General features: G+C 57.2%; 2 protein-coding genes across 6 annotated transcripts in view; one reads left to right on the plus strand and one right to left on the minus strand.

Moving 5' to 3' along the window:
• SORT1 (sortilin 1) overlaps positions 1-3,775 on the plus strand; it is a 30,870-nt gene extending 27,095 nt beyond the window's left edge. For all 3 annotated transcript variants that reach the window (XM_032980210.2, XM_032980213.2, XM_032980212.2), the window contains exon 21: positions 1-3,775. This exon is cut by the window's left edge and continues 1,839 nt beyond it. The gene's annotated coding sequence lies outside the window, so the exon portion shown is untranslated.
• A 648-nt stretch (positions 3,776-4,423) lies between these two features.
• Positions 4,424-25,925, minus strand: LOC116957816 (optineurin). Of its 3 annotated transcripts, none has more exons than XM_032980208.1 (15): positions 25,629-25,925; positions 17,562-17,778; positions 16,963-17,201; positions 16,549-16,644; positions 13,292-13,450; positions 12,522-12,604; positions 12,063-12,191; positions 10,790-11,018; positions 10,315-10,433; positions 9,185-9,337; positions 8,587-8,677; positions 7,581-7,733; positions 6,752-6,894; positions 6,300-6,388; positions 4,424-6,123 (listed from the first exon to the last, which is right to left on the minus strand). In XM_032980208.1, the coding sequence occupies exons 2-15, from the start codon at positions 17,758-17,760 to the stop codon at positions 6,008-6,010; spliced, it is 1,998 nt and encodes a 665-aa protein (XP_032836099.1). In that variant the 5' UTR covers positions 17,761-17,778; positions 25,629-25,925; the 3' UTR covers positions 4,424-6,007. The 3 variants fall into 3 exon arrangements, with proteins under 3 accessions (XP_032836099.1, XP_032836098.1, XP_032836100.1); XM_032980207.1 differs by having other exon boundaries at positions 13,226-13,450; XM_032980209.2 differs by lacking the exon at positions 16,549-16,644 and having other exon boundaries at positions 13,226-13,450.
• Positions 25,926-26,152: the final 227 nt, after the last annotated feature.

The raw sequence follows: 26,152 nt of genomic DNA on the forward strand, positions 1-26,152 counted from the left end.
GTGACGAGCCCCGTGCCGAGCGCTCGCGCGTCCACTCGGCACGGGGGGGGGGGGGGGGGGGGGCGAGCGGCGTCACGCCGGCGACTGCTCAGCTCGCGTATCCACGTGCAAATCACGTGTCAAAGGGGAAACACTGGATGCTTTCATATTTTGGTGGGGCGGAAAGTAGCGGCGGGCACGTTTAGGCACTCTCGCGCTCTCGGCGTTTCGGTTTGAGGCCCTCGAAAACTCCCCAACGTTGACGAGGGTTTGGCCGGCGACCGGCCCGCGACGCGGCACGGGCGCCGGGCCCGTTGCACGGCGCGGGCCGGGGCCACTCGTGCGACGGCGTCGGCTGCCGTAACGCTCGCTACGGCGGCGGTCCGGCTGCCCCGACCGGCGCTGAGCGAGTCGCCCAGGGAGCCACACGCGGCGGCGGCGTCGACGCGCAGCAGCGCGGCGGCCAGGGCTGGGGCCAGCGCACGAGCCCCGCGACTTCGTATCGCTCGCTCCCGCACCGCGACCGCGCTCCCTCAGTCCCTCCCCACACACTCCCCGGGTCCCCTCGCACTCCTGGGTGGTCCTTACACCGCCAAGCCCAGCGCTCCCCGGCCAACCAAACACTCCCGGGGCCCCTCCTAACGTTCCCAGGCCCTGACCGCGCGCGAGTGACGTCTCGTCTGCCACGTTGACCGCCTTACTGGGCCGGCCCTCCCGTGGGTTTGGGACGTCACGGCCACGGATTGAGCGCCGGTGGTGCCGCTGGGTTCCCCGTGGCGGGCAGGACGGTGGGGTGCACGAGGGGGCCGCGTCCACGCTCATCGCCACGGGCGCCGCCTCGTGGCGGAACCACGCCCAGCACGAGCTTCGCAGGTCGCTGCCTGGCCACGGTGAACCTCCCGGCCCGGCCGTCATCAAGGCGCGGGCGGCGACGCGGACGATGGGCCCCGCTGCGCGTTCCTATTTGAGCCGGCGAACGCCACGGCATCGGCGGTGGCCAATCATCTCAAACGAAGGACCCTCCTGGAAAATAACCTTCAGACTTGGGTGTGGGCTTTTCTGGGTTATTGATTTTGATGATCTCAAGCCTCCCTTTGCAGCGCCAAATCGGCCAACTGCACGTCGCACTGCGTCTTTAGTCTCGTTCCAAACCAGCGACCGGGAGGTCGTGGCTCACGCGGGGATTTGTAACTTGAAGCTTTGGGCAACTCCCGTATGTTTGGGGCGGCTGCCATGAGTTGTGGGAGCAGTACAGCGAGTGGGTTCCCACTCGTGTGGAGTTTGCGTTCTCCACTCGCGCCTGGATTATTTTTTATTTTTCTTCTTTGGCACAAAAACGGCATTCTCTCTCTTGAGTAGGCTCCTCTTTCGACGGGCAGAGGCTGTCCCGGTTGGGGGAAGGATTTCAGCGGGCTTGAACGTTGATATATTCACAGATGCTGCTCAGCCTGCGCGGCTGAGCAGCATCTGGTAGCGCACATTTTGGGGGGTAGACGGTGGGGTGCCGGGCGGACGCGCACGGCGGACGTTTCACCTGGCCCAGCGTAACGAGTGACGTCGCGTATTTATTTAACCGTTTTCACCGATGCGCGCCCAACGTGGCCAGCGCGCGCCGTTTTTGGCCTCCTCCGTTTTGGTTTTTACCGGCAACCGGGTTTCGCGCACCGGTGCTCCGGCCGACGTGCAAGCGTCCCTCAAGTGCAGCCCAAACCCCCTGCCCCTCCGTCGTGATGCGTGTCGCACGGTGGCATCTTGTGGATTGTTTCCTCTCTAACCCCCCCTACTACCCCCCCCACTCCATTTTCTCTTTTAATAAACCGCACACGCGGTGCGCGACCCGATGGCCGTGGGTGCCGCGGTGTTTCCGTGCCATCGCCGAATCGCGGTTCACCGCCCCCCAATTTTACGGACGCGCTGCCCCCTCGCGAGCCGAGCGGCCGCCCGGCCGCGGCGGCCGCGGGGGCAGCCGCGCCGTCCGCTCGACTTCCGTCACGTCGGCGCGAGGTGGGGGGGGCAAGCGTTTGCGCGCGTTTTAATTTAAGCCCGGCTTGACGTTCACGCTTTTTAACTAGCTCGCTCTTCGGCTGTCCGAACCGAGACGGGTCACCGGTGCGGGACCCGGCCCCGCGGCCTCCGAGGCAGCCGCCCCCTGCTCGAGTTGAGGCGCGTGAGCGCTGCAGGCCGCGAACAGCGGGCCGCAACTTGGCTTTGTTTGCGTTCGGCTCGATGTTCCGCTCGTCGGAGGCCCACGTTGCCCACATCGGGCTCTGAAATGCGTCGCAGAGATGCGCTCCTGTGACCCAGCTATGCAGGCCCAGACCCAGAGCCCAACACCCACTCTGTAGCCCAGATCTAGAACTCATCACCCACTCTATAGCCCAGACATAGAACTCATCACCCACTCTGTAGCCCAGATCTAGAACTCATCACCCACTCTATAGCCCAGAACTAGAACTCATCACCCACTCTATAGCCCAGACCTAGAACTCATCACCCACTCTATAGCCCAGACATAGAACTCATCACCCACTCTATAGCCCAAATCTAGAACTCATCACCCACTCTGTAGCCCAGACATAGAACTCATCACCCACTCTATAGCCCAAATCTAGAACTCATCACCCACTCTATAGCCCAGAACTAGAACTCATCACCCACTCTGTAGCCCAGACATAGAACTCATCACCCACTCTATAGCCCTTAGAACTCATCACCCACTCTATAGCCCAGACATAGAACTCATCACCCGCTCTATAGCCCAGACATATAACTCATCACCCACTCTGTCGCCCAGACCTAGAACTCATCACCCACTCTGTAGCCCAGACATAGAACTCATCACCCACTCTATAGCCCAGACATAGAACTCATCACCCGCTCTATAGCCCAGATCTAGAACTCATCACCCGCTCTATAGCCCATAGAACTCATCACCCACTCTATAGCCCAGACATAGAACTCATCACCCACTCTATAGCCCAGACATAGAACTCATCACCCACTCTATAGCCCAGACATAGAACTCATCACCCGCTCTATAGCCCAGACATAGAACTCATCACCCACTCTGTCGCCCAGACCTAGAACTCATCACCCACTCTGTCGCCCAGACCTAGAACTCATCACCCACTCTGTAGCCCAGACATAGAACTCATCACCCACTCTATAGCCCAGACATAGAACTCATCACCCGCTCTATAGCCCAGATCTGGAACTCATCACCCGCTCTATAGCACAGACCGCCATTGCCACAGGGAGAGCTGGGAAACGTCAAAAGCAGTGAATGAACGATGGTGGTCTCATCTCCCCCGCACTCGGCAAGTGTGGGCATGGGTGGCGCTGTGGGCATGGGTGGCACTGTAAGCACTCGTGGCCTTGTGGGCATGGGCGGCGCTGTGGGCATGGGTGGCCTTGTGGGCATGGGTGGCGCTGTGAGCACTCGTGGCCTTGTGGGCATGGGCGGCGCTGTGGGCATGGGTGGCCTTGTGGGCATGGGTGGCGCTGTGGGCACTCGTGGCCTTGTGGGCATGGGTGGCGCTGTGGGCATGGGTGGCGCCGTGGGCATGGGTGGCGCTGTGCTGCAGCAGCTGTTTAATGGGTGGGAGCGATCGTGACACGCTCCGAATCTGGTGTGTTGTAACCGTTTTTTTGTTTTGCACTCTTGCTGCTGTTTGTTGCTTAAGACTTAATTTGGATTTTATCTGAGAAAGTAAATGCTGTAAAATCTCCCTTGTAAATTCAACGATGATTTAATTTGTATATATGTGGTTGTGGTTATAAAGGCCTGTGCTCGGTTTACTATGTACGCATTTCATTTGTTCATCAGTGTCATCGTGCACTTCGTCCCCCAAGGATCATGACCTCCCGAGCACCTGGGGTCGTTAATCCTTCGGCATCTCATGCGGTTGTTACGTTTGGCTCCTGCGAGTTCGCTTGCGACGGGCACCCTCCCACAGCAGAGGTCACAATGGCAGTGTCCGAGGGTAGCTCCCGAGAAGCAGCGTCACCGGTCGACACGGTGACCACCAATCCTGACCCTCTTCTCCTGGATTGTTGTTGTTGTTTCTCCGTGTATCTTCAAAGACGCCCGTCTCTCAAGCACCCGAGTAGCCCGAGCCAACCCTGCACAGCTCAAGTTTGAGCGAAGTATCATCCTTTATGGCACCACCGCTGACCTCTGTCTCATCAGTGTACAGCGGGGTCAGTTCAAGTGAAGGAGAGGGACTGTGGCATGGCAGGTCGTCCACGCAGGATCGTGACACCGTGGGAAAGTCTTCATCCAGCTTGTGGATGAAGACTTTCCCACGGTGTCAGAATTTATCCTCGAGAAATTCGAAGCGCTATGAAGCTCTTTCACAGGTGTCGACCGATGGCATGGAGAGCTTAATTGTATTGTTTCATGGTTGATCGGAAAAAAATCCACAAAGTGCATACACACAGAGCGTTATTTCCCACGTAATTGTATTTCAGGCGAAGCATTGCTCACAATTCCTTTCGTGTTCACGAGACATTCCACATCATTGTAATAATCAGTCGCGTAATTAGAATCCTGTGCTAGGGGATGAACTGGAGCCATCATCATCCCTCCTCCGCTGCGACCTAGCATATGCTGACAATAATGAATTTCCACCACTGGCCCAGGGTCACAAGTGATTGGCCCCTGATGTTCCACATCCCGAGGAAGACGCTGCCAGGGTATTCAAGTTCATGCGGGAAAACGACCCAACATCCCAAGACGGGAATGGAATTTAAACACCAATGCATGCGGTGTGCCAGAATTGATATCTGTTGAGTTAAAAACCATGTAAATAACAACACCCATCTCATCACCTTAAACACCATTCACTGGATAATAATGCATCGCTCTCTTAACGTGACAAACCTTACTAATTGTCTGTGTCGGGTGGCGGTGGGTTAGTGGCACATTTATATTCACGCGATCCGACCCAAAACTTTGATTACGAATAAAAGCGTCGCGAAAGCCGACTTGCTGCATGTTAAAATGCAAGCAGGGGTACCCACCTGCCCTGGGTTTGACCCGGAGAGTCTGGGACTTGGCATCTGTGTTGGGGCGGCTGGGCATTCATCTCGGGCCGAGATCTGGTGCTCGGGCCGTGTTAACCTTGGCAGTGCGGTGCCTTGGCTGCCCGGGAAAGACATCTGGGGTTTGGTCCGTGGTAAAATGCATTCGTCCTAAATTCGAGCGATGTTTCAAAAACTATTACGGACTGCAAAAAAATCACGCTGCGCGAGTCTTAAAGTCTTACTGTTCACTCATTTTAAAATGTAGCCCATCGGCCACATGGTTGGAACACTCAACAGAGTCGCAGGTATCTGGTTGAGGGTCCAGTCCATACACCATCGTCCCCGTGGGATTGTTAAAATTAGCATTGGGCATCTTCAGGCAAGCCTAAACCCCCCTTGCCATAGCAACGTGGAATTTCCACCACTGGCTCTGGGCCACGCTCGCCAGAGAAGGGAGATGTCCGGCTCAAGCGGTCACCAACCAGCCCAAGTGCGGCACGGGGAAGCACTGCTCGGTGTAGTCCACTCAGGAAATAGGGTGGAAATTCCACGTTTCTATGGCCGGGGAAAGCCGATTCATAACATAATCACTGTTGGTTTTCCATTTCATGGGATAAGTCAACTGCGAATTGGGTCCTGAACTACTCACGATTCGAGTGGAGGTCTCTCACAGCCGCGCCACACCACAGACCGGCGACACGCGGCGAGTGCCGTGGGAATTGCAGCAATTGCCTTAACATTCTTGAACATTCAAAATCGGCATTCCTGTGCCTTTCTATTCCGAAAGCTCACCACGGCTTCCTACGCACTCCGCAGCGCTACTCTAGTCTTGACTGTACCGCGAGGGCTAAACCTTGAATCGAAACGTGACTCCGAATCGTCGGCATTCTTAACGTCGTTAACGTGACCACGTCGGTGAAGGTGGACGGCCGCGGCGACGAGCACGGGGTGGGGGCAGCGGGCACGACGAGCGGCCCGCCGGCCCGCCGGCCTGCCGTTGCAGCTACTGGATGCAGTCGAGCACGTGGATCTGCAGCGTGTCCATGTCGGGCGCGTTGAAGTTGCAAATCGGGCAGGTGTGCTGCATCTGGTTCAGCTGCACGGGGGGCGGGTTGGGCACTGCGCACGCAGCGGTGGCGACAACAACAGACCGCCACGTCGTCAGGAAGGTTCCGCTAACGACGCGCAAGACGAGAGGGTGAAAGGACGCACCGGGTGTATGTGCGTGGGGGTGGGTGCGCGTGTGGGTGCGCGTGGGTGCGCGTGCGTGCGTGTGTGTGCGTGGATGCACGTACTCGGCAGGGGCTGGGGCAGAGGGGCAGCCTCTCGATCGTCCTGCATGAAGTGCCCCGTGTGGCGTCTCTGCATCTCTTGGAGATGCCCTCTGCACACACACAGCATGGACACACCACCTGTGAGCTGCCCCTGTGCATACACGTGGTACCTGGTGTGTGTGCTGTGTGTGTGTGGTACCTGCTGTGTGTGTGTGCTGTGTGTGTGTGGTACCTGCTGTGTGTGTGTGTGCTGTGTGTGTGGTACCTGGTGTGTGCGTGTGTACGTGTGGTACCTGCTGTGTGTGTGTGCTGTGTGTGTGCTGTGTGTGCGGTACCTGCTGTGTGTGTGCTGTGTGTGTGCTGTGTGTGCTGTGTGTGTGCTGTGTGTGCTGTGTGTGTGTGTGGTACCTGCTGTGTGTGTGCTGTGTGTGTGGTACCTGCTGTGTGTGTGGTACCTGCTGTGTGTGTGGTACCTGGTGTAGGCCTCGAGCTCGTCCTTGATCCGCTCGTTGTCGAGCCGCACGGCTGCCAGCTGCTCCTTCAGCTTCTCCTTCGCACAGTGCATCTCCTCGCGAGCCGTCCGCTCCGCTTCGAAATCCAGCTTGAAAATCTCGGCCTGCGCGAGAACACGCCATGCCGCCATCCCGTGGCTTCTGATGCATTTCGACGGAGTCCCAAAGTTTATTCGATGGTTCAGGGCTAGCGCGTGGCCGCGCAACACGCACACACGCGTGAAGACAAAGATCCCCCGTGTAGCCCACGCGGGCCGTTGGGGCGAGTGCTTTTAGTGGCCAGGTTTTAATCTGACCTCGGGGAGGCAGAGAACTGGTTCGGATGATCGTCACTGTTGGCTGTGAACGGGAATTGAACTCGGGTCGCTGGGTTCATGGTGCAGCGTAGCGCTAACCGCTACACGACCGCTCCAGGTGCACAAAACAAAGACAAAGATCCCCCGTGTAGCCTTAACAGACTGTAGGGGCAAGTGCTGTTAGAGAGCAGCACCTATGAAGGCCGGAACGGTACACGAGGGGTTGGGTGGCCAGCACCACGCCCGACCGCCTTTGTCTCCCCAGTGGCGACGTTTACACACCGCACCAGGTACTCATTTGAGGCCGAGTCGACCTAGGGGACGCCCAGTACCGGTTCGGATAATCGTCACCGGTGTTGGCCGTGAGCGGGAATCGAACCCGGGTCGCCGGGTTCAAAGCGCAGCGTAGCGCTAACCGCTCCACCGCCGCTCCCCGCATTGCACGCACAAACACGCGCACACACACGTGGATCCGTACGTACGCACGCACGCACCTGTGCCTTGAGCACGGCCATTGTCTCCAGCTGGCCCTCGCTGCGGGCCACAGCACCCTTGAGCTTGTCGATGAGCTCCTGCTTGTCGAGCAGCGCCTGCTCACTCTCGTGCAGCTGCTCGTGCAGGCGCATTGACTCGCGAGGGTCCGGCATCTGTCGCGGCGCGCCACGGGGGGGGGGTAGGTGTCACACACGGCCGCGCTTGTGCACCGACGGGGGCACACGGTAGGGTGGCCGCTCTGGCTGAGCCGCGCCTCGCTCGGCCCACCTGTGTGCTGTGTGTGTGTGCTGTGTGTGTGCTGTGTGTGGTACCTGCTCTGTGTGTGTGCTGTGTGTGTGTGCTGTGTGTGTGCTGTGTGTGGTACCTGCTGTGTGTGTGTGCTGTGTGTGGTACCTGCTGTGTGTGTGTGCTGTGTGTGTGCTGTGTGTGTGCGGTACCTGCTGTGTGTGCTGTGTGTGTGTGGTATCTGCTGTGTGTGTGTGCTGTGTGTGTGTGGTACCTGCTGTGTGTGTGTGCTGTGTGTGGTACCTGCTGTGTGTGTGTGCTGTGTGTGGTACCTGCTGTGTGTGTCTGCTGTGTGTGTGTGCTGTGTGTGTGCTGTGTGTGTGCTGTGTGTGTGTGGTACCTGCTGTGTGTGCTGTGTGTGTGTGCTGTGTGTGTGCGCTGTGTGTGTGTGCTGTGTGTATGCTGTGTGTGTGTGGTACCTGCTGTGTGTGCTGTGTGTGTGTGGTACCTGCTGTGTGTGTGTGCTGTGTGTGGTATCTGCTGTGTGTGTGGTACCTGCTGTGTGTGCTGTGTGTGTGTGGTATCTGCTGTGTGTGTGCTGTGTGTGTGTGGTACCTGCTGTGTGTGCTGTGTGTGTGTGGTATCTGCTGTGTGTGTGTGCTGTGTGTGTGCTGTGTGTGTGTGGTACCTGCTGTGTGTGCTGTGTGTGAGCCGGTCTCCTGTTAAGTGGTCGTGGGAACGCGTCGCACAGGACACGCGGCGCGACGCCGTGACACCCACCATTTTTTTCTGCTGCTCCATCTCCTTGATGAGCTCGTCGTAGTTTGCGAACAGCTGGTTGTAGGCAGCCTGCAGCTGCGCCAGCTTGCGCCTGGGTTGAAGGGGCACGGCGCAGACACGAACCACCCCCGGTAACAAATTGGCCGCCGTTTCGTTTCGTTACAAAAAACAAAACTTGGATCCGCTCGTGACCCACCGATGTCACCGGACATCTCCAGAAAGCCACCGGTCACGCTGCAGATAATAATGTTTGGTTTTTATACGGCGGCGGTAATACAAGTTGCGCCTCGCAATCGCCGAGGAAACCACAGACACGAGCTGGAAGGGGCAGCCAAGCATTGAGCCGGTGCCACCAACACTGGCCCAAGCTTCAAGCTCATGGAGGGGATGCTCGGCACATGAAGTCTCGAGTGCCCGTCGATAGAATAAGAGACGTGTGGTTTGGGGGTTCCTGTTACGGTAACGCATTTTTTTTGCCAAATCCGTAAATGCGGGCCGAGTAACGGCATCGCCACAACGCAACACCGACAACCACCACGCACGACCCACGACCCTCGACCCGCGACCCTCGGCCCTCGACCCTCGACCCGCGACCCACTTCTCCTCGGTGGACTTCTGCCGCTCGGCCTTGAGGGCCGACTCGCTGTCGTGGCACTGCAGCGTGAGGCGGGTGACGGCGAGCGTGTGCTGCTGCCTCTGCTCCTCCACCTCGCCCTGCAGACGCTTGTGATTCGCCTCCAGGGCGTGCACCCTGAAGAGAGGGGGAACAAGCCGCAGGTGACGCAACGGAGCCCCGACAGACGCGCGCGCGCGACGGGGGAGTCGTCCGTCGACCACTCTCCGCCTTCGGGCCTCGTCTCTTTCCAACGGTGTCCGTCGGGCTGGTCTCTACTTTCCTGAGATGCGTTGGCGGATCGCTGCTCATTAAGACGCACGCTACCGCGGTTGCCTCGCATTACGGTGCAGGAGGCGATCGGGGAACACCCTGCGGTCATCGGTCGTGCTTGTCACGGAACGGCGACGCCGCACGATAAGATCGCGCGATGTCCTGGCCACCAAAAACGAAGGGCCCACCGGGCCTTCTGGTTCTCCAGCAGCTTTGGTTTCAATCGGCAAACTCTGGGCTCATCGGCAGTGCCTCGGCTCGTGAAACATACGCCCCTGGGATGCCCTCCACGTTCGTTTACGTATTACCCACAATGCAACGAGATGGCGTGCAATGATTGTTTTGGGCGGACTCACCGTTCACAGGTCACCTCACAAGGAAGACGACGCTTAGGGCTGTCCCGCAGACCAGTTGGTGCGGAAAATTTCACGTGACCATGATGGGGGATTAGTCTTTCTTCAGCTGACTTCCCACAGAGTGATACTCATTTTATTTGTGTTTATGGGTCTCTGTATAAGTATGTGGGTCTCTCGTGTGTCAATGGGTCTGTGTCAGCCGGCGGGTCTCTGTGCGAGTGTGTGGGTCTCTGTGCGAGTATGTGGGTCCTCTGTGCAAGCCAATGGGTCTCTGAGTCTGTGGGTCGCTGTGATCTCATGTCCACTGTGAGCGTTCTCGAAGGGCACTTGGTGAGCTCTGAAGTCAGCAGCAGCCGGGTTCACAACGTGCACGCGGCTTTATAGCTGCTACACCGTTCACGTCCAGAGAGTGGGGGGGGAGGGGGTGGGGAGACTGGCGGGGCCAGCAGCAGCTCAGGCAGCCGGGGGGGGGGGCACCCTCCTCACCGCTGCTGCAGGTTCCTCTTGAGCGTCTCGGCCGCCTGCAGCTTGTTCTGCGCCTCGTTGAGCTCCCCGACCAGCGAGGTCACTTGCGACTTGAGCATCTGCACGTCCTCCAGCGATTGCTGCCAAAGATATGCGGCGTCGGCACTCCCCACTCACACCACACGGGACCCCCCCATCGGCTCGGTGCGACCGTGCCGAGCGGCGCATCGATTGTGACGGCCGCGGTGCTTGCGAATTCAGTAACATTGCGGTGAAGATGAAAGAACTTGGGACAACTTGGCCCGTGCCGTCAGCAACGCTGCGGCGGCCGACTCTTCTAGGGGGTGACGTCACGTGGCCTGCGGATTCCACCGCGATTAGCACGGTCGGCTACGTACGGTGCGAAGGAAGTTCAGCGTGCAGACATACGCTGCGTGGCAGGCAAGCGTGTTTCAACAGCTCGGGCCCCCCCCCCCCGCCCCCCCCCCCCATGCACCTGCTTCTCGGCGTGGCTGCGCTTCATCTCGTCGATCTGCCGCATGAGCGCCTCGATGCGCTTCTGCGCGTCCTGCCGGTGCGTGCTGTTGGCGCCGGCGAGCTGCGCCAGCTCGCTCTCCTTGTCGCGCAGGCGCGCGCTCAGCTCGTCGCGCAGCGACGCCGTCTCCGCCGCGGCGTCCGCCAGGCGGCTCTCCGCCTCCGACACGCGCAGCTCCAGCTCCGCCTTGCTGCGCCACGCAAACCACGGGCAGGCGTCGCCCCCCCCCCCCCGCCACGTCGCCGTGAATGGACCGTCGGGGCGAGTGCCGGTGGCGAACAGTTGCCGTGAAGGCCGAAACGGCGCACGACGGGGGGGTTGGGTGGGCCAGCGCCACGCCCCCGGCCGGGTTTTGTCTCCCCGGCGCTGATATTTACACGTCGCACCGGGTACTCATTTGAGGCCGAGTCGACCTAGGGGAGGGCCCCGAGAGCGGTTCATATAGAATCGTGACCGTGAGTGGTTACCGATTTCGGGTCGCCTGCGTTGTGGGGCAGCGCGCTAACGGCTACACTCCCACACGCTACGTGAAATGCACGAAGGCAGATGGACAGGCAGACAGAGAGACAAGTGAATGGATGGACACAGAAGAGAATGACGGACAAATGGGCAAACAGGCGGGCAGAAAGGTGCGCGAAAGAGACATGCACATACAGGTGAATGGGTACCGGGAATTGCGACAGGCAGAGAGGCCACACAGAACGAGAAACAGTGGATAGGCGAAGACACTCAAAGACTAAGATACTCGGAGAAACGGACACTCGGGACAGCAGGAGGTGTTTCTGCTGAAGCCATTGACATTGCAGATGGAGGTAAACCTGGCAAGGGTGGTGCTGGAGGTGGAGGGGTGGTTGCTAGACACAATGCCGGCCCTGCCAGTGTAGCTGCATGGGGTGTAGAGGGAAGCCGTGTCCACGCTCAAGGCAGTGCAGAAAAATACAACGTTGTTGCTACAGGTTGTGGTGCTGATGGAGTAGAGGTGGTGATTGAGGTGGAGCATGTATAGGAGACGGTGGTGGTGATAGAGGTGGGGTAGGTGCTGGTGTAGTAGTGGTTTAGGTGGTGCTGGTGTAGTCATGGTGGAGGTGGTGCTGGTGTAGTAGTGGCCGAGGTGGTGTTGGCGTAGGAGACAGTGGTGGTGACGGTGGAGGTGGTGTCGGTGCTGTTGTTCGTAGAGGCGGTAGTGGAGGTGGTGCCGGTGCAGCTGCGGCCGGCCGAGCGCACGTCCCCACACCTGCGCTCGCTCTTTCGCAGGAGCTCGTCGACCTCCTGCCGCTGCTTGGTCATCTCCTGCAGCTGCAGCAGCAGGCGGCTCACGGTCAGCTCGGTGGAGCTGCTGTAAGTGCGGCCCTCCTCCAGCGGCCTGCCCCACAGCGACACGGCCACGCGTCACTCCCCACCCACCGCGCGCGAGGCGCTCTCGCCGCAGCTCGCGCGACAACCACACGCACCGTCGGAGGAGGAGACCGCGTCAGTGTCCGCTACGTACGCGTCGATGCCGCCGCACGTCGCCGTCACTTCCTCCCAGAGTTCACGGCGATTACAGAGCCTCCCATACCCCCCCCAGAGCAGAGGTGCCCAAACTTCGTGGACAGTCAGCGGACCGCTTCCCGCGTGCGCCGTTGGCCCACACACCGCTTACTCCCGCGAGGGCACCCGACGCTTGCCCTCTGACCCTTGCGCGGAGACTCACGCTGCGCTGCTGCTGCTGCCGCTCTCCGGGTTGAGGAGTTTCTCTCTCCGCGATGGCTGCTCCACCATGTTGCCTTCCACCTCCTGCGTAGCGAGACACGGACACAGCACGGCCACACGTCACACAGCCGGGAGGGCCCTGCCTACAACCCCCATTTGCATGTAACGTGTACACGTAGAGGCTGCGTGTCAATCCACGGCTGGACGAGGGCCTTGCCAAGCCGTTTGTGCTCGTGTGGGTTAATTGGGCGATGTGGGTGATGTGGTCGTGGATTGCAGTGGTTGGGCGTAATTAGGGTGGTCTGGTCGTAGATTGACAAAACAGATAAGCAGAGGATGTCTCCTTCACATATCTGTCCCTCAACGTAAACAAATTAAATGTCTATTTAACACAAACCATCGGCCGCACGGCCTTCTGGGAGCACATGTCATTGGTTCAACGTAAGCCAACTCTGGATCAGTTTCGACACTCAGCATCGATTCAAGGCTTGCTTGAATCGATGCTGGCGAACGACAAGATGTTACACGGATCCCAAAATCTCAAGAGCCAGGAGATAACTCAAGATGCGAGGGCGGGCTCAGTTTACAAGAGCGACACTGGGTAGCTCGCGCGACTCGGGAGGGCCACGCACTACCCAGAGCTGCCCTCGCGCTGCCCAGCGCTGCCCCAGCGCCGCCCCAGCGCCGCCCCAGCGCCGCCCTCACCCGGATCTCCACGTAGGACTCGTCGGTCCGAGGGCTCGATTCGCCGTCCGCCACATCGGCACTGGCCTGCAGCTGCAGCTCGTTGTTGAGGGCGACCACCTCCGCCTTCTCCTGCATCATCTTGTGCAGCTGCTCCTTCAGCTGGCGCACCTCGCCCTCCAGGTGTTCCTTCTGGTTGCGCAGCAGCACCACGTACTCGGTCTGCTCGCCCTCGCCGCCCGGCGCCTGCGGCGGTGCAGACGGACGGAGAGCGGCGGGGACGCGGCTGAAACGGGGGGCGCGGCGACGGCGACGGCCGCTCAACGCGCAGCGGCAAAGCCGACGCAAAGACTCCCCGCGCCAAAACCAGCCCCCGCCGCTCACACGCGGCAAGTGCAGGGTGACTCAGAAAGATGTTAACACTCACACGGGACTATCGTTTTTAATGGAAGAAAGAACGGATAATTGCACACTGTAACGTGATAACAAATGTCACGTTAATAGCCTCAAAAAGTCAAAGAGTATCCCACTTGTTCGCCACCGTTGTCAACGCGTGGCCTGGAATGTTCTCTCCAGGCGGTCTCCAGAGCCTGGAGGCAGCAGCACATTTCTTGTGGTTGTTGTTGCAAAGTCTCAGAAGTGTTACAAAACATTTGAAGCACCCTGTCCAAACACTTCCCACGAGGGTACTGTTTTAATCTCAATGTTACACCTGCCAACGCACAATACGATTTAGCTTAAATCTAGATTTGAAGCTTTCGTGACTGAAAGGATTCATACTCTTTGGTTTTATTCGGTAAAGTCACGTAGGTAAAAATAAAACAATTAAATCACGACGTTTCGGAGGCAACACAAGCTTCCGTCTTCAGGTGGAACAGTCACAGCAAGATCGCTGCATCAAGTGAATGAACTATATCGTCATCCTCCAGTCACAGCAAGATGCAGCGATCTTGCTGTGACTGTTCCACCTGAAGACGGAAGCTTGTGTTGCCTCCGAAACGTCGTGATTTAATTGTTTTCTTTTATTTTTATTTTACCTACGTGACTTAGCCGAATAAAACCAAAGAGTACGATTTAACTTGATGCAAAAGTTGACTTCCGACGTACGGTCAAAACATAGCCGCAACTCTCCTTACGAATTCTAGATTTGAAGCTTTCGTGACTGCAAGGATCCATACTCTTTGGTTCTATTCGGTAAAGTCACGTAGGTAAAAAATAAAATAACAAAAATCAGGTGAAGGGACCGTGCTGTCATGAGGACAGCGTTGGAGTGAAAACAGCCAAGCCCAGGTCGCGTCCTTTAAGCTGTGTGGGAGGAAGCAAACGCTTACGAACCAACAGGGATATCAACTTCACTACATGGGGCACAAACTTGGCACATGACGGTGGCAAATAGGGTCCTGAGCCAACAGCCACAGTCCCACGGTGGGGAACACACGGTCCAAAGGATGACCGCTGCTGCCACCCCACGTCAGCGCCGACCGCGTTGACCGCCAAGGGCTGAGTCGACGCCGGGCTGGGATTTTAAATCGCAACCTTCGACTCGCCACCCAACGTAACGTAACGAAACTGCGAAATATCTTGACATCAGATATTTCAAGCGTGACGCCAGTGAAAACTCCTCCGGAACCACGGCTGGTGTGTCTACGCGCCTAAAGAGATGGACGGCAGCGTTGGACCGCGACGCTCCAGGCAAGGAGGGCGTCACGGAACATACGTCGCTGAGGCCACGCAAACTCCCATCCCCAATTTGTGCGCCGCCAAACGTTTTTGTGCAATCGCAATTCGTGGGTTCCTTCCCTGTTAGCTTTTTGTTTCCGACTCTCGTGCATACTACTAAGACCCCCAAGTTCATGAGAGGTCGCAAATTCTGCATCGCGTGCCACCGAGTAAAAAAAAGTGCCAATTCACTCATTCCGCTCGTTTTCCCCGGAAGGCTCGCCGAGTCTCAAGACTCCTTTTCAGGGGGGTCCCCCCCGCCACGTTTTCAAAGTAGGAGGCGATGTTGCTGCTGTGCGACCCCAAGCGAGTAATCTGCAGGTAATCTTTCACCATTGGCATGCGTGGCCAATGCCAGTTAGAGGGCGCGTGCGCGCCTTTCACGATGGGAGGAAACCGGAGAACTGAACTCCCATACAATTAACAGCCACCTATTGTCAGAGGTGTCCATTAGGGCTGATTAAGCCAGGTGGGGGCGGAGTGGGGGGGTAATTGAAGCCCACAGGTAGAAACAGGTGACCCAGCCGTCATGATGAGGCCGATGAGCCAATGGCAAGGCAGCAGGAAGGGGGTGGCTGGCTCGTGTATATAAAGGGCTGAGCCAGAACAAACAAATCGAGGACCGGGGAGGTGGTCACGTGCAGAGGAGCGTAACGTCAAACTCTCAGCACCCGGGGACCACACGTGCTTTGGCAAGAACCAGTCTTCGAGGCTGCAAGTTAAACCTTACGCTCGCTGGAGGATGATGACGATATAGTTTATTCGTGGGTGGAACGGGAAAGTAAATGCGGCATTGCGCTGCAGGGGGCCCTTGGTGGGAGTGCAGGCTGGAGAGCAGAGCGTTCGCAGAAGGTTTGGCAAAGAGGAAGCCAACAGCCTTCCAGCAGCAGGCCAACAGGTAGGCAAGAGACGCAGCGACCATACGGCGGGGCTCGGGCCCTGGCGATGTCCAGAGGGACTGAGGCCTCGTTGAGGATCTTGCAGGGTGCAGGAGAGGAGAGAGCGGGAGAAGGGCATGGCCCAGGAGCCCCGAGTAGCAGGGCCTTGGCGTGCCCTGCTACCCACAGCAGGCCGGGAGGAGGCCTAACCAAGCCGGAGCCAGGTTAACCCAGCAGTTGTGTTGAAAGGTTGTGCCGGTATACTGCCATCCTGGATTGCGGTGATCCCATGGTTGAACTGGACTCGGACCCTCTCGCGCAATCTTGCACCGTCTCTCTGATCGTCACACTCCGCCCGTGGTACTTGTCATAAACGAGCCGATTTGGTTGATAACAATCGATACGCGATATGGCGGGCGAGGGTTTTGGGGGGGACCCCACGCACGCGAGCCCTAGGTGTTTGCGCCCGAGCCGGCCGTTGCAACCGCGCTGGGCTCCTCGGACTGACACTGAGCGGCTCCCAGCATGCACCGTGAATCGTGCCGGGGTCACGGGCTCCCACCTGGCAAGCGAGGGGCTCCGTGTGGCTGTGCCGCTACGAGGGAGCGCTACGGCAGCGCACCTGAAGCTCGCGTTAATGAATCTCGCGCGCTAGTAATGGACGGGCTGGGCGAGACGGCCTAGGCGCTCGTCTTCAAACCACCGGCTGTTTGTTTCCTTTTTTGCATCCACCGTTGGGCATCTCACCCTCAAGTTCGCTGCCATGTGGCTCACGTCATCCTCCCAGGCGAGGCTTGCCGAGGCGCTGGCCAGCGTCGACAGAGAAGAGCCCGCGCTCTTGGGCTGCGGGGGGCACGGAGACACCGCAACACGGCAATCAAAACCGGCGGCGGACGGTCGACCGTACCGACCCGCGAGAGATGTACCGCGCTACGTTCACCCACCTCAAGCATTTGAACGCTCAAGCTTGCGTTTGCGAGTCGAGCGCTCACCAACATCGCGTCGCCGGCCGTAACCCCCACAACCCGGCGTGACAAAGATCCCGCGCCCTGTTGGCCCGCCAATCGACCTCATCCACACCTCCCGTGACCTCCTGAACCGTCACAATTGTTACTCCAGGTCAAGGCTGGGGGGTGGGGTCGGCACGGAGGCGACTCGTACCTCCGCACGGGCGCTCTCCTCGTTCTCCTCCTCCTCCTCACCGCCGCCACGGAGCTGCTTCTCCGCTTGCAGCAGCTTTCGCTTGTAGCCATTGCACTCGGTCGTCAGCCTCTCCACGCTGATCCGGGCCTCCGTGAACTTGGCGACGGCAAACTCCTTCTCCTTCTGCAGGCCGTCGCGCCACGCCATGATGTCCGTGTACTGCTGCTGCATCGTCTGCGTCATGGTCTTCACGGCATCTGCGGGGTGAGGCAACCGCCGATTACTACGAGCAGAGTCAGACCCCCCGAGTGACTTTATTGCGTATGCTGAAACAAAATCACCGAGTCATTCCCCGACCTGCGAGTAAATGAAGGCAGTGGATCGCTTCTCAAACTCTCTTATCAAAAAGCCAAATTGGCTTGCTGCCTCACTAGGTACGCTCCGTTTCTGCTTGCAGCCCTGGACGTTGTGCACGTGTCCACAACGGCGTACGCGCGTGCCTGGTTAAGCGTGTAATAATATATGCGCGCGAGCCGGCTGGCACGCACGCACGCGTGCGCTGGCCCGCTAAGTGTGCGGTGTGCTTGTAGGCGCGAGGTGGCTCGCGAGTGACCCACTCCTGAGCTCGTCGTTCTCGCGCAGCAGGTCTCGGATCTGCTGCACCGTCTCCTCGGGCGAGAAGAGGCTGGATGGAGGGGGCCCCGAGCAGGACGAGGGGCCCATGCGCAGGGGCCCCTGTGCGTCGACCGGTGAGGTGCCCATGGCGTGGGCTCCGTTCATCTGCAGGCGGGGCGGCCTCTCGTGCTCCAGCGACATCTCCGCTCACCTCCGCTCCTGGAGCGACAAAACCAGCCGGGGTGAGCGACGGACGGTAACGCGCCGGCGCGCCGGCGCTCCGTCAGTGGGTCCCTCGGCACCGCGGACGTACACGGAGGTGGTGGGGGGGGGGGGGCGGAAATCGGGTTCGGAGTACGCCGTTATAACCACTGCACCAATGACAAAGATCCCGATCCCCCCCGTATAGCCTTCGTCAGACTGTTGGGGCAAGTACTTTTAACGAGCACCTAATGAAGGCTGGAACGGTGCCAGCACCTCATGGTTGATGTTTACACACCGCGCCAGGTACTCATTTGAGCCCAAGTCGACCTCGGGGAGGCCCAGGACCGGTTCAGATAATCGTCACCGATGTTGGCTGTGAGCCGAAATTGAACTCGGACTGCCGGGTTCGCAGCGAAGCTTGCTAGCCATTGCACTACCACTCCCCACGATAACCACTGCACCATCGCTCCCCACACGCGCTTGTGCCACACTAGCCCCACTTTAATACCACGGGAAGTGTGGAAGGCTCGCTGGCAGGTCACAAGACAGACCCGTGTCTTCGGTGTTAACTGACCGAGATGACTGGCAAATGCACCACCTGTGTACCCCAATGCCAACCTGTCATGTTCTAGCAGACTAAGGCACACACAAGGAGCCAGGCGGTGAATACAAGCGTCAACTTTCACTTCTCCATTTGCTCGTTTGTTCAGGAGTGAGACAACCATTTCGTAATGTGGCGTGAATGACGTATCACTTCCCGGTAAGAATGGGACACGCATGATTAAGTTAGTGATGCTGGGCTCCACACCGCAAAACGGGCCTCGGGGACCATGACAGAGAGGGCAGACAGGCAAGCAAGCACCATAGGTAATCGAGTTTAAGGGTAGGAAGGTTTTTAAGTATGTAGCTAGGTAAGCAAGCAATCTGTTGGGCAGGCAGACACAAAGGCAGGTAGGCAAGTAGGCAGGTAGTTAAAAGTGCCACACTATCGCTTATTGTAGCACGGAAACATAACTTTAAGCCACGACATTTAAAATGTGCGTGGTGAATAAAATCAGGATTCTGAAGTCACCAATTAGAACAAATGACCTTGCGCTCGGTGTGTGATGTCTCGGAGCTGATCAGTTCAAAGGTTATCTCATCATCAGCACAACTCTAAGTGAGCCTAACCTGACGCGTGGGTTTTTGGGGGTCAATATTCATGACCAGGAGGGAATCGGCAGCGCACGAAGGAAAGCGACTGCCATCGCAGCGTCCCTCTCCCCACAGCCATTCACCCCCACAGTGACTCCATGCATCGTCTCGATTCAGGGCTGCGATTTGATTCAAGAACCAATCGAATTGTTTTGCCTCTTATTATCTTTCCATCTCATTTCCATTGTTTCTCATTGGTCCTGTCTCGTTCGTCACGTTTTTTTTTTCACTTGCTGAAAGAGCTTGAATATAGCACGAGCTATCACGAAGACGTGAATTCGCACACGTGATTTAAACGTGTGCGATGCGAGCGTGTGGTTGGGGTTGGAGCTTGTGGTGGGGATTCCAATCCGAGACACGGGCCACTCCCGACACACTTGGGAGTGCAGCAGGTGGGCCGAGTTGACCCCGGCCAGGGTTTGAACCCGCGTATTTTTTCACAGCGAGTAGAGCTCTTTAAAATTGCCGTGCCACCGGCTATACCCACTGCACCATGTGACACTGTGGTCGATTAATTATACCGCACGCGTTCAGCAAGCCAGAAATTAGGACTTCTCAAAAATGTAAGACCCATTCCTGGAATTATGGGCGATTTGCTTTTTTTTTTAGACCTGGCTCGCAAAAAATATTTTCAAGGTCAGCAAATGGGAGAATTTGTCATCGTGCATGCGTGGTTTGAACAGAAAAGGCCGCTCTGAAACACTTGGCAGTAGGTCGGCTAAATGTGTCACAAAGGCATTAACTCCACAGTGACCATATGATTTGTGCCCACTAAAATTTGATTTAATTAAGCAGCGGCAAGGTCGTATTTATTTTAGTCAACTATTTATTTCAAGATGCAAGTCCCATGCATTCGTATCGCTGAATGTGTTTGTGATGCCGTGCCAGGTAAAGCGAATATCTCCCCGAGACATGGACGCATATCAAGGTCCGTTTTTTGCATTCTATCTGAAATAAAGTTACATGTCAGGCATTCTAATCCTGCGCATGGCAATATGTTCAGGAGCTAAATGCCAATGTTGAGCTCTGCTGCTGGCCACGATGAGAGGGCTTCGGGAGAGAGATTGTGTCGTTTTACATTCCTCCTCCATTGCAGGAGGGCAGACGACAGCAGGTTAACTGTATGGTCCACATTTTTTTTATTTAAAGCTTTCGTGACTGCAGGGATTCATATTCTTGGTTCTTTTGGTAATGTCACGTATAAGGGAAACAATAAAATAATAAAAATATAAAACAATAAAATTCTCACGACGTTTTGACTGCAACACAAGCAATCATCATCAGGTGTGAAAACCACAGCAAGAAAATTTGAAAAAATTTGAGAAAAAAAATGTTCTTGCTGTGGTTTTCACACCTGATGATGACTGCTTGTGTTGCAGTCGAAACGTCGTGAGAATTGTATTGTTTTATATTTTTATTATTTTATTGTTTCCCTTATACGTGGTGACTTTACCGAAAGAACCAAGAATATGTATGGTCCATAGTTTGGGTTGCATGGCCACGACCGTGAATTGCCTTTCACATTTTGCATTCGTGAAGGAGACGTGCACAATTGTCGAGCGGACAACTTCTGCAACATTTAAATGTTCCAGCTGTTCATCAAGGCGGTGTGTTGCGAGCAACATTCTCTCTTTTTTTTTTAAATGTCAAAATCTGGTATTCGTACAGATACACGGCTTCCGTGTGGCCACAGTCAAATATAAATAGGTGCCACTTGACTCTTGGCCTTGCGGCACGGCCTTTCGCTAGAGGGCGTTTGCGGCGTCTGCACTTTTATTTTGTACAAACTCTGCTATGGAGCGAGATGCCGTCTCTTGAGATTGAGAAGTGTCGACACCGTAAAACTTCACGTTCTTCTAGTCTTGCAGGGGGGCCAGTTTTGAACTACTATCGGCTGACAATGCACTGCGATTCGAAGTTGAGAAGACACGGAAACCGTATTCTTAGTTTTTTCGGTAAAGTCACGTTGAAGAGAAACAACAAAATAACAAAATATATATAAAACAATAAAAAAAAAACCGGTTAAACCACTTCAAGAAGGCCTCCCCCCTATTGAAAGGTCAGGCCTTGCACACTGTACCAGAAGGGGGAGTTGACCGCGAGAGCAGCAACAAAATGCAATGACAGCGATCTTGTGTTGTTGGATCACCCTCGATGACGGGTTGAGCAACGTCCAGCTGGAAGCTAAGACACTGACGGGCATTCCACATTCTCATGCTGGGCCCTTTAAACATCTACAGGACGACGACCACAACGTTGTTGACTTCCACCAGCGATGCCCAATGTATCGATCCCCCCCAAGAGAACATCACAAAGCGGGCCACTATAAACGAACACTCCACTCCTGGTGTAGCGAGCACAAGAGCTGGCGACCTGGTGCACGAATTCCTTTCTTTTTTTTAAATCAACAGTGCTCAAACTCCGCGCACATCAGCACTGGGGTGGCCGCGAGCCAGTGGTGGAAATTCCACGTTACCAGGGCGGTGCCATTCCACTCGTAGGAGGAAACTGCCGCTCCGAGTGCCCGCCGAGTGGTGCCGATTTGATCCGTCCCGCTGTCGGGCGGCGCTGTGACAACGGCAATTACTGAACAATGATCGTGAAAGGACAGAAATGTTGTATTGCTCGTGGGAAAAAGGAAATTCATATCTCATCGGATTCCTCCAGTCTAAGCAAAGGTAGCCGTCGTAGTTTTACAATGAGTGGCGGTGGCGCTTTGGTCGAAGCACTGGGATATTAACGTGGCGACCGAACATTTCATTCCAAGCCACAGCTAACGTCCATTCAGTGGCGACATCTGAACCGGATACTCTACTGGGCCCTATCCCCCTTTCACCAACCCTGCAATGACCAGCGCGGTGAAGTATGGTCAAATACCTACGGCCAACATGGCGCGGGCGAACTTCAGGCAGCAGTGGATTGAGAAAGGTGTTCAATCTAATTATACAGGAGCTCTGGTCAACCATGCGGACCGCTTCGGCTCGCCCCTACTGTGTTCACCACCCACTATACTGCAGGCCACAAGACCAATACCAATAGCCGCCATTCGCCATGTAAGTGACGGTGACGGCACCCGTGCCAGGCTCGGTGCACTTTGAGGTCACGTGAAGTGTCGAAGGCTCGCTGGCAGGAGGTCTCGGGACAGGCCCAGCCAGTGCCATGCGTTGGCTGACTGAGATGACCGGTAGCTGCACCGACTGTGCCAACTTGCTGCAATTTATCCGCCCGACGCTCCGCTCGTTGTGAGCGTCGTGCGTGCCACAAGACACTCGCTCAGTCACCCACTCAACCACTCGCCCACCCACTCGCTGACCCACTCACTCGCTCACCCAACAAATCACTCACGCAACCAACCATTCATTCGCTCAACCACCCACTCACTCGCTCAACCTCCCACTCACTCGCTCAACCACCCACTCACTCACCCAGACACCCAACCACTCACTCGCTCAACCACCCACTCACTCACCCTGACACCCAACCACTCACTCGCTCAACCAGACACTCACCCAACCGCTCACTCGCTCACCCAGACACTCACCCAACCACTCACTCGCTCACCCAGACACTCATCCAACCACTCACTCGCTCACCCAGATACTCACTCGCTCACACAGACACTCACCCAACCACTACCTCGCTCACCCAACCACTCACTCGCTTACCCAACCACTCACTCGCTCATCCAACCACTCACTCGCTCACCCGCTCACCCAACCACTCACTCGCTCACCCACTCACGTCGCTCAACCACCCACTCACTCACCCAGACACTCACCCAACCACTCACTCGCTCACCCAACCAATTCCTCACTCACCCAACCACTCCCTCGCTCACCCAGACACTCACCCAACCACTCATTCGCTCACCCAGACACTCACCCAATCACTTCCTCGCTCACCCAACCACTCACTCGCTCACCAAGACACTCACCCAACCACTCACTCGCTCACCCAGACACTCACCCAACCATTCACTCGCTCAACCAAACACTCACTCGCTCACCTAACCACTCACCCAACCACTCACTCGCTCACCAAACCACTCATTCGCTCACCCAGACACTCACCCAACCATTTCATCGCTCACCCAACCGCTCACTCGCTCATCCAACCACTCACTCGCTCACCCACTCACGTCGCTCAACCACCCACTCACTCACCCAGACACTCACTCGCTCACCCAGACACTCACCCAACCACTCACTCGCTCACCCAACCACTCACTCGCTCACCCAACCACTCACTCGCTCACCAAACTACTCACTCGCTCACCCAGACACTCACCCAACCACTCATTCGCTCACCCAGACACTCACCCAATCACTTCCTCGCTCACCCAACCACTCACTCGCTCACCAAGACACTCACCCAACCACTCACTCGCTCACCCAGACACTCACCCAACCATTCACTCGCTCACCCAAACACTCACTCGCTCACCCAACCACTCACTCGCTCACCCAACCACTCATTCGCTCACCCAGACACTCACCCAACCATTTCATCGCTCACCCAACCACTCACTCACTCACCCAGACACTCACCTAACCACTCACTCGCTCACCCAGACACTCACCCAGACACTCACTCGCTCACCCAACCACTCACTCGCTCACCCAACCACTCACTCGCTCACCCAGACACTCACCCAACCACTCACTCGCTCACCCAACCACTCACTCGCTCACCCAACCAATCACTCGCTCACCCAGACACTCACCCAACCACTCACTCGCTCACCCAGACACTCACCCAACCACTCACTCGCTCACCCAACCACTCACTCGCTCACCCAGACACTCACTCGCTCATCCAGACACCCAACCACTCACTCGCTCACCCAGACACTCATCCAACCACTCACTCGCTCACCCAGACACTCACTCGCTCACCCAGACACTCACCCAACCACTCACTCGCTCACCCAGACACTCACCCAGACACTCACTCGCTCACCCAGACACTCACCCAACCACTCACTCGCTTACCCAGACACTCACTCGCTCACCCAGACACTCACTCGCTCACACAGACACTCACCCAGACACTCGCTCACCCAGACACTCGCTCACCCAGACACTCACCCAGACACTCACTCGCTCGCCCAACCACTCACCCAACCACTCACTCGCTCACCCAACCACTCATTCGCTCACCCAGACACTCACTTACTCACCCAGACACTCACCCAACCACTCACTCGCTCACCCAGACACTCACCCAGACACTCACTCGCTCACCCAACCACTCACTCGCTCACCCAACCACTCACTCGCTCACCCAGACACTCACCCAACCACTCACTCGCTCACCCAGACACTCACCCAACCACCCACTCACTCACCCAACCACTCACTCGCTCATCCAGACACCCAACCACTCACTCGCTCACCCAGACACTCATCCAACCACTCACTCGCTCACCCAGACACTCACTCGCTCACCCAGACACTCACCCAACCACTCACTCGCTCACCCAGACACTCACCCAGACACTCACTCGCTCACCCAGACACTCACCCAACCACTCACTCGCTTACCCAGACACTCACTCGCTCACCCAGACACTCACTCGCTTACCCAGACACTCACTCGCTCACCCAGACACTCGCTCACCCAGACACTCACCCAGACACTCGCTGGCTCACCCAGACACTCGCTGGCTCACCCAGACACTCGCTGGCTCACCCAGACACTCGCTGGCTCACCCAGACACTCACCCAGACACTCACTCGCTCACCCAGACACTCACCCAGACACTCGCTCACCCAGACACTCACCCAACCACTCACTCGCTCACCCAGACACTCACCCAGACACTCACTCGCTCACCCAGACACTCACCCAACCACTCGCTGGCTCACCCAGACACCAACACCGCTGGTTCACCGTGGCACGACTCCGCTTTGTAAATTCCCTCCGACCACAAACGCCTCCTCCTCTGCGTCCGATGGAGCACGCGTGTCACACAGCCGCCTCTCGCTGTTCACAACGTTGGCGCTCGTGCTGATTGCTGCTGGCCGCTTAACGCTGCTGGGCCCGCGGGGCCTTGCCGGGCCGAGCAGAGAAAAGTTCCTCCGACACCCGCAGCGGGCCTCGCTCTCGGCCTCGGCCATCCTCACCGCGGCCACCACGGCACTCGTGTTAATAGGGAGCGAGTTAATAGGACCGGGTTAATAGGGGGGGCGAGTTAATAGGACCGGGTTAATAGGGGGGCGAGTTAATAGGACCGGGTGAACGCGACCGAGCGAAAAGGTCCCAGTTAATGGGGACTGTCTTAACAGGAGCGTTTTTAACGGGGGCCGCGTTAACAGGGCCGAGTTTATAGGTCACGGTTAACAGGGCCGAGTTCACAGGGCCGAGATGACAGGGCCGAGTTCACAGGGCCGAGATGACAGGGCCGAGATGATAGGGCCGAGTTCACAGGGCCGAGTTCACAGGGCCGAGTTCACAGGGCCGAGATGATAGGGCCGAGATGACAGGGCCGAGTTCACAGGGCCGAGATGACAGGGCCGAGATGACAGGGCCGAGTTCACAGGGCCGAGATGATAGGGCCGAGTTCACAGGGCCGAGATGACAGGGCCGAGATGACAGGGCCGAGATGACAGGGCCGAGATGACAGGATCGTGTTAATGGGATCGTGTTAATGGGATATCCCACAGACGCACCTTGGTACCGGGCCCACGAGCGGCCTCGGGACTTCCTGCTTCCAGGCCGCCGGAAGACGCCGCGAGTCGGCGACGGAGCGCAGCCCTCTCCCGCCGCTACCTCACGAGGAAGATAACCACCCACTAACCAAACCCCAAAAACGTCGCGAAACTAAATAAAGTAGCGAAATGATCTTCTTCTAATTACCGAGATTTAACGCTGCCCGAAGAAGACAAGTCGGCCCTCGCGAGATGTAAACACGCGGTGACGTCAGGGAAAGCCCCCCCAAACCTCGCGCCGTGACGTCACCGCGAGGTCGATTCGGTAATCGATTCCCGAGCGGCGGGTGTGGTCGCGCGCCGCCGAGGAATCGAGAGGGCTGTATGCGTCGCGCAGAATCGATGCATAAAGGATCGACTCCTGCGTAGGCCCTGGGTTGAGAGGGCGATTCCCCCCTCCAGAAGCAGGGGATTTACCTGATAATAGGGGGTTTCCCCTTTCTGGCAAACAAAACAAGTTGTTAGGATGTTAAAACACCAAACTG

Source organism: Petromyzon marinus, chromosome 48, assembly GCF_048934315.1.
Source record: "Petromyzon marinus isolate PM22_M1 ecotype Great Lakes invasive population chromosome 48, UKy_Petmar_22M1.pri1.0, whole genome shotgun sequence".
Taxonomy (NCBI): Eukaryota; Metazoa; Chordata; class Hyperoartia; order Petromyzontiformes; family Petromyzontidae; genus Petromyzon; species Petromyzon marinus.